At 59.6% G+C, this 11,153-nt stretch overlaps 1 protein-coding gene across 1 annotated transcript in view; it reads right to left on the bottom strand.

Moving 5' to 3' along the window:
* The window catches only part of SH2B2 (SH2B adaptor protein 2), a 12,770-nt gene that overhangs the window by 1,082 nt on the left and 535 nt on the right, over window positions 1-11,153 (bottom strand). The window contains exons 2-9 of the mRNA XM_008594615.1: window positions 10,702-11,153; window positions 7,443-7,544; window positions 5,495-5,586; window positions 4,170-4,261; window positions 3,882-4,063; window positions 3,179-3,385; window positions 421-616; window positions 141-323 (exon numbers count right to left, since the gene is read on the bottom strand). The exon at window positions 10,702-11,153 is cut by the window's right edge and continues 11 nt beyond it. Of these exons, the coding sequence (XP_008592837.1) occupies window positions 141-323; window positions 421-616; window positions 3,179-3,385; window positions 3,882-4,063; window positions 4,170-4,261; window positions 5,495-5,586; window positions 7,443-7,544; window positions 10,702-11,153 (1,506 nt within the window). The remainder of the gene's footprint in view (window positions 1-140; window positions 324-420; window positions 617-3,178; window positions 3,386-3,881; window positions 4,064-4,169; window positions 4,262-5,494; window positions 5,587-7,442; window positions 7,545-10,701) is intronic.

The raw sequence follows: 11,153 nt of genomic DNA, 5'->3' as shown, positions 1-11,153 counted from the left end.
TGCCGGGCGAGGGCCCCGGCTCTGCAACGGGAGGGCGGCGGGCTCGGCGGGGGCACGCGGGTACGGAGCCCCCGAGACGGAGGGCGCGGCCGGGGCCCCACGGGAGCCGGGGCCCGGGGCGGGGTGTCCTCCTCGGATACCGAATGGGCATGGCGGATGCGGGACACCCCGGTTGTCCCCACGACGCCTCCTTCTCAACAGCTCTGCGCTGAACCCCGGCTGCGTGGAACTGAGCGCCCTCCGCTCCCTTTGCCGGGAATCCTTCCGGACCGGGACGCCATGGGGCTGCCACTTCTGCCTCCATTCCTGATGGCCCCGATTGGCTGGGGTTGGGGGCACGCCTGAGACTATGGGCCTGAAGACCTGATCATCCCACCCGCTAGCTATGCTGGGTGGCCGTCTGTCTTTCTGAGCTGTCACGCCGGCCAGGTGGGGGCGTCTTACCTGGTGGGGGGCCCTGGGCCCGCACATAGCTGCGTAGGGTGATGTCGGCGGAGCCCCCTGACTCCAGTGGGATGGGGTGGGTATGGAAGTGGCGGAGCATGTCAAGCACTGACTGGAACCACAAGTGCTGTACGTGGCACTGGCCGTGGCCATTCAGGGACAGGCGTAGATGCTGTGGGCACAGGCGGGTGTGGTCAGTGGCCGGGTCCTGGGCTGGCCAACTGCTTGGCAAGTGCTTCTGGGAGTTGGTGGGAGGACTAAGTCTCATAAAGGCCACTATGTATGTGTCAGACCCAAGGACCTCTAACCCATGAGCACCATCTGCGGGTAGGGTCACTCTTGTGGTGGGGGTGGGGAACGGAGGGCAACAGAGCCAAGCTGCGACTTGCCCCAGCGGGGAGCATCCACACTGTGCCTGGGCCCTTGCCCTTCACACCCCTCCCCCCCAGGCCCCTGAAAGCCCCAGAAGGGAGGGATTACTGCACCCATATTAGAGATGGGGAAACTAAGGCCCAGGGAGGGGAAGTGACATGCCCATAGTCACAGAGTACAGAGCTAGGAAGAGAACTAGTGTTTGTGTGATTCCCCCAGCCCAGGAGGCATGGGGTCTGCCTTCTGGCTCCTGCAGAGCCAAAGCCCAGAGGAATGACTGCATGTGCTCCTCACCTGTGCAGCAGTGGCAGCACCTGGAGCACATACAGCAGGGCTGCTTCCTCTCTGGGTCTCCAGGGCCCACATGAGGTAGGAGCTTCAGAATGGGAAGCCATAGGCCTGTGGTCTCTAGTGGTGAGCCACAGGTCTCTGGCTTAGTCCCGTTTTGCTCAACACATGTCCCACAGGAGGAAAAGTGACTGTCTCTGGGTGTGTGTGGCAAGAGAGAAGGTGACAGGAGAGAGAGGTCTTAGGGTATGCGCATGGCCCCAGGCCCAGGAGGGGGAGCTGGCCTAGCCACTACATAAAGGACAGAGAAGCCCCTAGTGTGGGGTGGGGGAGGTGGCCCCATGAGTGAGTTCTGCCACTCAGCAGGGTGAGAAGTTGCCAGGGACAGTGTGAGCAGACCTGGGCAGCATGAGTGGCAGCCCGGGGCAGGGACTCAGCTAAGAGGAGCAGCATAGTGGGGTCCCACTGCAGCCTCCTATCTGGGCCCGCCTTTGGGTGCAGAGGCCCAGGGCAGAGCTGGGCACCAGGGGTGGGTGGAAGCAAGGCAGGTGCATCTCAATCTTCTGGAAAACATTCCAGGCATTTAGGATCTGAAGGTGAAAAGAGCTGCCTCTGGGGAGGTAGTAATCTTCTCTCCCAGGAAATGTGAAAGCAGGAGGTGAGGGTTCCTGTACCCTACACTAACTTATCACACCCTGGGCAGTCACCTCCACCCTGGGAGAACAGCAGCTGGGCAAGAGGTGAGGGGCAGGTTCAAGGTTGGGTTTTGTCCCAGGAAGGAGAGGAACTGCCCGCCTCCCTTGCTCCCTGCGCCATGCCTGATGGTGGGTCGGGCACCATCCTAGCCTTTGGCTTGAGCACGAGTCAGATCCAGGCCCTCGGGGGAAGCGGCGTGGGATGGTGCTGGCCAAGAAGTAAACTGTGAGCCACCAGGGACAGCATTAAGTGCCCGGCTGCTGGAGGAATTGGTAAGGGTGGCTGTTTTCCAAGGAGGTGTCCCGGGGGAGGTGCTGCCTCTTTCAAGGTGGGGCCAATGCTGCCAAGGACAGAGGCCCAGGGAGCCCTTGGGGGGCCTGTGCTGGGCCAGCTGGGGGCTAGGGCAGCAGGGGGTCCTGCACACAGACACTGATCACCAGCTGCAGGAGTTCTGGGGCGCCCCTTCCTCCAGTGAAGGCTGATGGGAAATCGTGTCCCAGGAGGGTGTGTCCTTACTGGAAACATGGGACCGGGGGGAGGGGCACTGAGGTTTCTTCCCACATTGCCACCCCCCAAATTGGCTTTTGTGTTACATTTCCCTTTGCACCGTAGGTCATTATAGCACAGTTCTCTGCCTTGCGAGCACGCCACCTGGGGCACCGTCACGCCCTCTCATTCTGGGCCCTGTCCTGGTCACCCTTCTCACCCGTCTTCACCTCAACAATTCTCCCTCTACTACATGTCTCAGATCAAGGTCCCCTCCAACTCTGACCCCTCAGCCTGTGTGGCCCCCTGCCCAGCCCAGCTCCTCCTCTCCCGCCTGGCTTTCTAAGCCCTATGTGTTTCCCTCCTTTGTCCCTTGTCTGAGCACAGGTCTGGCCCAGAGCTGGGGCCCAGGAAGCTGGTGAACTGATCTGAACAGGCAAAAAGAGGGGCTATCTGGGGGTGTGTGGGGGAGGAGGTGTCATTCTGAGAGCCTCAGGTGACCCCAGCCCTGCACTGTGGTAGCTCTAGGTGGAGACCCTCAGAGGCCCCAGTGTTATGTGATCCCCAATGCACAGGATCCGAAAGGACTTGCAAAGTTAGGTTCTCAGAGGGCCTGGCCTTCTGTTGGCTTTGCCACTAGTAGGTGGCTTCCCCATCTGGAGAACAGAGAGGCCTGGTTAGGGCTGATTGCCACCCCTCAGAGAGATGTGGGAAGGATGCAGGTGATTCAAGGAGTGTGGCCAGGGACAGGCCTGGCCTATGGGAAATCAGGTCACACGTATGCCCATGCAGCCTGCTCCCGGGGCATGGCCTCAGGACTGGGCCACCTCAGTCTCCTCCCCCCAGGGCTGGTCACTCCACTCTGTGATCCCCCTCCCCCATGCATACTTGCCTTGGCCTTGCCCTGGAAGTTGAAGGTCAGCACGTACTCCCCAGGCCGAGTCTCACTTTGGCGGATCACAAAGAGGCCGTGGCTTCGGGGCCCGCCCGCCAGCACCAGCTGAGCTGCCTTGACCCGTGACAGTGTCCCGTGGAACCAGGGGTAGTCAGCGAGCTCCAGCTCGTGCTCGGCCTCGGGATCGGGCTCTGCTCCCTCCTCCTCTGGAGAGGGGATGACAGTGTGAGGGGTGCAGGAGGAAGGAGAGAAGGGGCAATAAATAAATGAGAGAAGAGAGACAGCATCTTGGCTTTTTACACGTGAAATGTTGCTTGAATAATTTTATAACTAGGCAGGAAGCTGACCCAACTCATTAGTTAAGCATATGAGATAAATTAAGGTGCAGAGAGGGGAAGGATTATCCTGGGGTCACTCTGTAAGTCAGCAGCAAGCCTGAGAACAAATCAAGTCTCCTGTCCCAACCCCTGGTTCCAACCCTCTGCACCCCTTTCAATTCTGTATTGAAACCAGGTCCAGCGGGAAGGGTCGGGACCCCAGACTGGCCTACAAAAGCCAGAATTACTGTGGAGTTGTGTGAAGGACCCAGTGGGATGATATGTCACACCTTCTGGGGCTCAGCAAGGGCTCTGGAGGGAGCCCATGGTGGGGGTGGGGGCCCAGGAGAGAAGGGGCAGGGAGAGCAGGCTGTCCCACTGGCACCTGTGTTATTGCTGTCACCACCACTGCCACTGCCACCCGGGGACTCCAGGCTCTGTAGGAAGGTCTCCAGTGGGACATGGATCAGGGACTCTCCGAGGGTATCTCGAGCTCGGCTGTGTGGTGCTGTCACCACAGCACCCACAGATGCCACTGTCTCTGGGGGCCGGGGCAGGTCTGCTGCTGGGGAAATGGCAGGTAAGAAGCATGTCCTTTTATCTCTCTACCCCAAGTGTTCACCCCCCCCAACCCTGTCGCCACTACTCCGGCCAGCTCTGCCCCCACCTACCATCTGTCAGGAGCTCACAGCTGCAGGAGGCCACGTGGCTGGCCAGACAGCCTCCTCCGGGACAGGAGAGCTCAGCATCTTCCTCACTGTCCCTGTGGAGGTGAGAAAGCACAACTGTGTCCTGATAAGCAGCTCAGCCCCGGACCACAGGCTGCTCATGGAGAAGGCAGTGGCTGCCAGTCCCAGGACCAGCATCAGCCCTATCCTGCCCTCTGCTCACCTGGAGCTCTCTGGCCTCCATGTCCCTCTGTCCCACCCTCAGCGGCTCTTTGGCCAGCGTGTGAGTGACTGGGCCATGCAGAGAGGCCTCCAAGTGTGTACAGTTCCCCTGAGGCCACATGACCCCTGCCCACTAACCCTGAAGGGCTGCCCCCTCCTGGCCCCATGGAGGTCCTCAAATGGTAAGAGGGGCGTGGTGGTGGGCAGGGCCTGGGCAGCTCCCCTCCCTGCCCAGGGCCTTTGTCTCCCCATCTGCGACACGAGGTGTCTGGGACCCTGCCAGCTCTAAAATTCTGCAAAGTGAGGTTCACCTTCACAGGAGCTGGGGAAGGAGTCTGCAGAGCAGATGGTCAGGAGGGTGGCAGGGGAGGAATTATGACCACTTTGGGGATGGGGCCTGGGAGGCGCCAGGACTTTAATTGTGCTTCCTTAAATGAAGCTGTTAATTAGAAAGCAGCAGCCCCTCCCCCTGGGGCTTGGCTCACCCCATTAGACAGAAAGCGGCTGCCAAATGCTCAGCCTGCTGGCCTGCCTGCCCCTCCTACTCCTGGCCTCGGGATCTCTCCTGGACTGTGGCGCCAACCTCCCTGCTGCTCTTCCTGTACATGGCTGACCTGAACTGCCCTCTGCCTATTACTAGCCATGGCTCTCCCCTACCCCTGACCTACCAACGTTCTGAGCTCTCATCAAAATCCCTCCTCACCATCTACCCAGAAAGGCGTGATGTTCCCTGCAAGCCCCAGCTCTTGTGCAGTTCCACACCTTCTGATGGGCTGTCCTATGCCCTCCCCTCCCCCCGGCCTGGCTCAGGCCTGCTCTTTAAGTCTCAGATTAGGAGAGCCCCTCCACCAGCTCGCCTTCCCTAAGCCTCCATCTCCCAGTGGTCTGAGGCTCCCCTGCGGGTGAGGACAAGACTTGCTCCAACTTCCTTCCAGAGCCTGTTGGGGGTGGGATGGGGGTACAGGCCATCCTTGCCAGCACCGACCTGGGTAGGACAGCAGTGAGAAAAGCCCGTTTCTGGAGCTCAGGAAGCTGCTCCCTTTGAGGGCTGGACCAAGGGCACACCCCGGCCTGTCCACCCATTCTAGGGCCACCTGGGCACTCACCCGGGGTCCACGCAGCCCTGGATGTCAGCCACCCACGAGTGCTTCTGCAGTGAGTCGATGGTTTCCAGGATATACTCGGCTCCATTCTCCACCTGGGGAGGAGGGGTGGAGGGAGTCCAGACCACAGTCAGCACTCCAACCTCCTCCACCCTCAGCAGGGGGGCTCCAGACCCCAGCACGAATGGCCAGAATGGCTCCAGTGGCTCATCCTACCCCTTTTATCAGTGCTCGAGGGTGTGAGCGGCAGGGAAGATAGTGGGGTCACCACTGGGCACACTCCAAACCAAGGCCAGGGTCCCGGGGTGAAACCTGCAGTCCACACTCTCAGCAGCCCCTCCCTCCTGAACCTACCACTGGAGGTGACATCCAGACCCCCCGACCTCAGGTCCTCAGGCCCTGGAGATGCAGCCTCTAAGGAAGCCATAGTGTCTGGGGGAGGGATGGGTGGCCTAGCACCCCCATCCCGTGACCTCGCAGCCCAGAGAAGGAGTTCAAGTCAAGCAGAGAGGCCAGCCGACCCAGCACACTGAGTTGAGTGGTCATATGCCTTAGTGCCTGGGACTGTACCACTGTGGCCTTGACCTGGGATAAGCAGCCATCAAAGGGGTAGAGAGTAGGAGAACACAGCTGCTGGGGCCAGGCCAGTGTAATCCGACACTACGTTATCTGATAAACTCCTCCCCACGCCTTGTGAGGGAGGCGATGTGTTACCCCCATTTTATAGAAGAGAAGACTGAGGGTCAGAGAGGCCAAGTAACTCGCTCTAAGTCACACAAGAAGCCAGTGGCAGTGCTGGGACCTGAACCCAGGTCTCCGGGATGCCCAGGCACAGGGCTCTCAGCTTTCTGTCACGCACCTCTGTCAAAATGCAGTTATTAGGGGAGGAGGTTTGTGAGGGGGGAGGAGAAGTGGTGGACTAACACGTGCAAAACTGCGCTATCTATCCTAAGTGAATCATTGCGCAGCATACACATGCACTGAAAAGATACACTGTACCCCACAAATGTGTACAAATAAATGTTAAAATTAAAAAAAATGCATTTGTTGAACTCAGCATCTCAGCTGGGAGGGTCCTTGGAGACCATCTTTAATGCCTCTCTGAACAGATGGGGAAACTGAGGCCATGAGTAGGGCTGGCAGATGAGCTCCTCTGCCTGGGCTCCTGAGCACCAGCAGCATCGTGGCCACCCAGCAGATGAGAATGCCAGGTGGGCAGGGGCTATGTCCTCAGTCCCTGCCTGGAGTGACTCAGGGTATGGGACTGGCAAATGTTTGCTAAACAAATAAGTGAGTTTGTGACTAAACAAATAGGGACCAGTAAAAACATAAACCCAACCAGGAGCCTGGGGAAGAGGGTGGGGGCTTCATGCAGCTTTGAGTAGGCAGCACCAGGCCTCTCTGGGGACTTTGCCTCACAAACACCCTCTTATCCTCAAGGAGGCACAGGGACCACAGTGCTGGCAGCCTGGAGCCATGTCCTCAGCAGTCCCAGCAGGCCACCCCAGTGATGTGTGGCCTGGGAAAAGGATGGGCTGCCCCCACACCCACCGGGGTGCCTCCTTGCCCATCCTCAGTGCCTTTGTGCCTACTGTGGGACCCAGCCGGTTCCCACACTCCAGTGCCCTGAAATGGGAACATTTACATAACTGCTGCAGTCTGGTCACCAGTTCCTGCCCATGGGGTGGGTGTGTGCTAGCTCCAGCGGGGGAAGGGAGAGGAGGAAGTGAAACTCTGATGAGCTTCACCCAGACCCAGGAGGAAATGGGAACAAGAGCCCAGATGGGAGATGACACCCGGGGCACATAGCTCTCAAGCCCAGACTCGGATTCAGGTCCTAGCTATGTGCTGAACAGATGTCGTGGAGTCCTGGGATACCCCTGCCCCACCAGGACCCCCTCCCCACTGCCCTGCTGCTGGCTGGGAACTGGAGCCAGGGGTGTGGCCTCACCTTGAGCACGAAGGTGTTGTCCTTCTCTGGCATCTCCAGGGGCATGGTGGTGCGGACCTCGATGATGGCTGAGAGGGGGATGCTGACCTTGGGCCTGGAGGCCTGGGAGGCCAGAGGAAGGGGCAGTGAGAGAGTGGCCCCAGGGCCTCCGGATACCCTCTCCACCCTTCCCTGCTTCCAAGTGTCAGAGCAGCCCTCAGCTTAGACTGCTATGGACGCCCTGGCACAGAGGTGTTCTATTCCCCATCTCACAGATGAGGAAGTTGAGGGAGCAGTTTCTGAAAAACAAAGGGACCTTTTCCTATAGTCACACAGTAAGCCAAGGACAGAACTGGGGTTGACATCTGAGTCTTCTACCTCCAAGACTTGAGGGGTGAAGCCCTCCCAGGCTGCCCTCTGCCCAGGGCACCCAACAGATCTGTGGTTTTCACATTTTTGACCTTGACCTCGGTAGGAAATACATTTGACATTGTGGCCCAGTACACACATACATAGGTAAAAATACCTATGAAACAAACGTTCCGTCAGACTATATTTACCCTTATTGTGTGTGCTGGAGTGTGCTATTTTCTATTCTATTCTAGTTCATTAAAAAAAAAATGCTGGTCTTCCGCTTCAGACTAGACTTTCCAGAACAGGGCTGTGGAGTAGTCAGGGTCTTGTCACCAGGTGTGGGTAAAAAGGACTAGTGTTCCCAACAATGCTGCAGGGTGTAGCGAAGGTGAGCTGGCAGGGTTCCCTGGGAGGGCCACTCTGGGCCTGGCCCTACTTGCTCCGCCCTGAAGCTCCCAGCCACAGCCCTGAGGCCCCCTGGAGTTGGCCTAAGACTGGGATTCCCGGCAGGGTTCGGGCTCTGGGACAGGGAATTTCTTAGGAGGAAAAGGAAGTGCTGCACATTTGGCGGGCACGTGGGTGGGAATTCCTGGCAGCACTGGCCACCATCCAGCAGGCATGGGGCTGGGCTTGGCACAGAGATGAGGTGCTGGCTGACCATGGTGTGAGGCCAGCAATCCTGGGCCAGGTAGAGCAGACACAGGACTGCAGTGATGGCCTGGACTGGGACCTTCAGCTGGGCACCTGCTGGCTGGAGGTGCTGTGGTTCCTCCACCATCTGTTGAACACTTATGCAGCCCAAGCATCACCTCCTTGAGGCTCCAGAACATCCAGCCCTCCCCCCATTAAAGTCTGCATCCAGTGCTGCAAGTGCTGGTTTCCTGGCAGCTCCCCAGTGGAGGCAGCCAGCCTCCTTGCTCCTTGGGTCCCCACGGCTGGCCTGCCACAGGCCATGAATGGACCTGGGGTTCAGGAGACTCTTCCTGCAGGGGTGAGGGAGCTGGAAACTGGAGACCTGACTCATGGGGCTCTGACATCAAGGGCTGTGTGGTGGGAAAGTCCACGGCTCCCCAGAGATGGCCCCGAGCCCGTAGACCCCAAGCTCCCAGCTGCTCCAAGAGTGCAGCTAGGGCTCCAGCAGGCGAGGGGAGATCTGGACTGTGGGTGGATGAACAGGAAGTGGGGTGGGGTCAGCAGGGGTGACCCGTGGGGCTCATGCACCCTGGGAGCTGCTCTCCTGGGAATAGACACATTTGGGAAACCCAACCTGATCCACTCTCTCACCTGGATCACCCCTGAATACTTCCACATACCCCAACACTTGCATGGAAACAGGCTCTGAAGCCAGATCAGGGGGAAGGAACCCACCAGCCTTCCCCAGAGGTTGGGGAAGGGCCAGTGACCCCGCAGGCACCCTGTTGTCTGCATCAGTGGTTAAAGGGTAATGCGGGGACAAAGGAGAGGGCACCAGCTGCCGCGCCCTCTCCCCTGAGGGCGGCATACACCGCTATTTACAGACAGGCAGCTGTGACTGCCACTCAGGGCTGGAGGCGGTAGAGCCCTGGGCCTCTGCCCCTGCCCTTTGGGTGACCCCGAGTAAGCCCCACCCCTCATGGGGCTCAGTCTCCCTGTCTGACAAGGAGTGGAGTTGGGCTTAGCAGTCTATGATTTCTCTTAGGGACCGAAGGGTGGGGGGGCTTCAGTGGTGAAAAGCTCTTGGGAAATCTGGGAGGTCTGGGACTTGGAGGGAAAGTCTTCAGAGAGTAGGTGTGTTCCTGGGAAGCCACTTCTCCAGGGCCCATGTGGAGAGAGCCAAGAGGCTCAGGGTGACTGAGAGGGCACCTGGGACAGAGTGCACCTGAGGTGGGTGGGGGACTAGGTGGTTCTTGGGGGTACTGCCAGCTGCTCCTCTGGCACGCCCTCCCACCTGCTCAAACCTCTCAGTGCACAGGGGGTGCCCACCTCCATGCTCCTTTCATTCTCAGGACCACCAGGGTAGTGAGTATAATTAGCTCAGTTCTGCCACCCACCTGCTGTGACTTTGGGCAGGCCACATCCCCTCTCTGAGTAGTCATTAGTGTTCTCTTCTGTGACCTGGGGACCATGTGCTCACCTTGCCAGGGTCCCAGGAGGACGAGAGTTTGTATGAGCAACTGCCCACCAGGCTGAGGGCTGGACAAACGGTGCGCTCTCAGAAAGGGGGTGCTACTGTTAACAGCTACCAGGGTACTTCGAAACGTTTGTGGAAAGATTGGTATTATCTTTCAATTCTATCTTCCCACGGACTTTATTTTTTTCTTTTTTTTAAAAAAGATGACCGGTAAGAGGACCTCAACCCTTCACTTGGTGTTGTCAGCACCACGCTCTCCCAAGTGAGCCTCGGGCTGGCCCTTCCATAAACTTTATGAAGTACCCTCGTATTCCCACTTTCCAAACAAGGCAGTTTTGCCATCCTCCAGAAGACCGAAGTGCCCCAGGGTTCTGATGGCCCGCCCCCAAGAGGGGGAGGGGCCAGCGCACTCAGGTGAGCAGCCTCGCTGGTGACAGCCAGAAAGAAGCCTAGCTTTTCCCTGGCTGGAGGGGCCACCCGGGCAGCGGCTGCACTGGAGCCTGGCACAGACCTCCCCAAGAGTGTACCACTGTCACTCCCTGCCCTCCTCCCCGCAGGCCTCAGCCCTGGGGCCCCAGCTGAGGAGGAGGAAAGGAGGGCAGGCCCCGGCTCCTGCAGAACACCCCAGCAGTGCCTCGGAACCCTCGCGCACTCAGAGCCTGCCTTCCACTTCGCAGAGGGAGAAACGGGATTGAAGGGGCGACTTGTCCATGAGCTAAGCCCACCTACCAGGCTCCTGACACCACGTGCTCCATCCCGTCAACCAGAATAAGCGATGCAGCTGTGCCCACGCGCCAGGTGGGGGGAGGAACTCACCTTGGGGGGCACGAAGAACTCCAGGCGGAAGCGCTCGCCGGCCACCGCCCTGCGCAGGAGCAGGCGGCACTTCTGCCACTGGGCGGCGCCCCCCGGGCCCGCGGCTGCGTCGTCGGCCACCATGAAGCGCAGTGCGCCCTCACGTTGGATATCCACCAGCTCCACCTTGGCCGCCAGCGTCCGCGACAGCCGCAGGCGCCTCGTCCACTTGTCGCGCGGCTCGGCCAGGGGTTCCGTGGCGCGCGGGGCGGCGTCGGGCTCGGGCGAGGCGCGCCGGTGCCACATGTCACGCACGCCGTCCACAACGCACAGGCTCATGTTGCGCAGTGAGAAGCCCTTGCGGACGCGGGCCTTGGTTGTCGTGTGCGCCGACACGTCATCCGAGCTCCGCGAGTGGCCGTAGGCCGCCGCCTTGAGGGCTGCGGTCCCCGCCGGCTCTGGCTCCATGGCGT

The sequence above is a fragment of the Galeopterus variegatus genome, unplaced genomic scaffold, assembly GCF_000696425.1.
Source record: "Galeopterus variegatus unplaced genomic scaffold, G_variegatus-3.0.2 Scaffold164, whole genome shotgun sequence".
In the NCBI taxonomy this organism is placed as follows: Eukaryota; Metazoa; Chordata; class Mammalia; order Dermoptera; family Cynocephalidae; genus Galeopterus; species Galeopterus variegatus.
Note: the sequence above shows the minus strand (reverse complement) of the source record. Positions and strands in the feature narration are given on the sequence as shown.